The sequence below is a fragment of the Nanorana parkeri genome, unplaced genomic scaffold, assembly GCF_000935625.1.
Source record: "Nanorana parkeri isolate BGI_ZX_2015 unplaced genomic scaffold, ASM93562v1 scaffold3885, whole genome shotgun sequence".
NCBI lineage: Eukaryota > Metazoa > Chordata > Amphibia > Anura > Dicroglossidae > Nanorana > Nanorana parkeri.
Genome location: NW_017310152.1, coordinates 11,746 through 13,558, shown reverse-complemented (window position 1 = coordinate 13,558; position 1,813 = coordinate 11,746). Strand labels below are relative to the sequence as shown.

The following is a 1,813-nucleotide window of genomic DNA, read 5'->3' as shown; positions in this document are numbered from 1 at the left end:
CCTTTTTTTGGGGGTGGGGTGGAAATGGCTTCATAACAGGGAGAGGGGGTTGGTACCTTTTAGCATGATAGATCTGCAGTGATATCTCTAAATATAGCATATGAACTGTCTCAGGTTCCCAAGCTGAAATAATAACGATGGCCATGAGACCGCATGCAGCCTGTTCATTTTGTGTTTGCTTTTCTTTCTGGGTGAGAAGTGTCCTTTCATTAGTTTTGTGCCCTGAAGTCTTTCTACTTTTTAGGCGTCTGTGTGAACACAAGTACGGGAACGCCCCTCCGGTTGGAATTAACGGTCACGTGGCAGCGCGTTTCCCCTTCATCCCGATGCCGCTGGATTACATCATTCCGGAGCTGTTGAAGAACTCCATGCGGTATGTGTGATGTGCGCTGGAAGCCAACAGAGGGAAAAGTACCAGAGCTCCGTTATTTATTTTCCTTTTCTGTCCTCATAGGGCCACCATGGAGAGCCACCGCAACTCGCCCTACAACGTCCCCGAGATTGTCGTCACCATCGCCAACACCGACATCGATCTGGCCATCCGGTAAGATGGCAGCTTCTTCTTGTTCATTTTCTGCCCTAAACACTGACTGACTGAAGACCAATCCGCTTTGTATAGAGTAGTTATCGATCGTTTCCGGATCTCATTCTGAAGGTTAATGTTCCGCGATATCAAGAAAGGTTTTTGCCTTGTTATCACTTTAATACAAGTTCCTTGTTGGAGCTAGAAGCGCACATCTGTGCGCACTCCAGGCCCCCCGGGACTGTGCCGCCCCCTCCAGGTCCCCCCGGGACTGTGCCGCCCCCTCCAGGTCCCCCCGGGACTGTGCCGCCCCCTCCACTCCACCAGAGACTGCTGCCACACCAGCGTGGTTCTGGATCATGTGACACCGTGATAGCCATAAATTCGGGTGCGAGCTCTAGCTGTCACTCTGCATCTCGTTGGGCAAATTTGATCTTTATAAAGGTGACATTTCTCTTCTCCGCAGGATATCTGACCGAGGAGGCGGAATACCCCGCGACCAGCTGGAGAAAGTGATGGATTATCATTTCACCACGGCGGAGAGCACCACTCAGGACTCCCGCGTCACCCCAGCTCTCGGCAATATGGTGGATATGGTGAACAGCGGGCAGTCGGGGCCCATGCACGGGTGAGAAGCGGGCTTGGCATCTCTTGTCCTGTGATTGGGGTTTACTCTTCCCTTTGTTGGATATGATCGCTTCTTATATAAGAAAAGTGGGACAATTGGTGTCCATGATGTGCCAGCCACTTACTATAAAGAAGAACTCCAGCAAATCATGTATTATCCCTTGCTGTGGGGCTACTCCCGCACTGCAAAGGGTTAAATGCTGGTTTGTACCTAGGTGCTAAAATAGGTTATACTCACCAGACCATCCGATCCGGCTCCCTGCTTCTGTGACCACTGAAGTGTCTCCTCCTCCGCTGCACAGACGGACTGCTCCTCAGCATCCTCACGTCTATACTCGCCGGACCATCCGAGGCGGCTTGTTCTGAGACCAGTGTCTGGAACGTCTCTCCCCTTCTGCTGCGGCGGTCTAAGGATCCTGGTGTCATCACGCTCTATACCAGGGGTAGCCAAACTCCGTCCCCCCAGCTGTGGTGCAACTACAAATCCCATGAGGCATTGCAAGATTCTCACAACCACAGGCATGACTCCCGGAGAGAGATGCATCATGGGATTTGTAGTTTCACCACAGCTGGAGGACCGTAGTTTGGCTACCCCTGCTCTTTAAACAGACTGTGTATACACATGAGGATGCCGTGGAGCAATCCGTCTATGCAGCGCGGGGG

At 52.1% G+C, this 1,813-nt stretch overlaps 1 protein-coding gene across 1 annotated transcript in view; it reads left to right on the top strand.

Annotated features, from left to right (window-relative positions):
- BCKDK (branched chain ketoacid dehydrogenase kinase) overlaps positions 1 to 1,813 on the top strand; it is a 13,601-nt gene that overhangs the window by 10,772 nt on the left and 1,016 nt on the right. Inside the window, exons 11-13 of the mRNA XM_018575407.1 lie at positions 197 to 373; positions 455 to 544; positions 990 to 1,151. Of these exons, the coding sequence (XP_018430909.1) occupies positions 197 to 373; positions 455 to 544; positions 990 to 1,151 (429 nt within the window). The remainder of the gene's footprint in view (positions 1 to 196; positions 374 to 454; positions 545 to 989; positions 1,152 to 1,813) is intronic.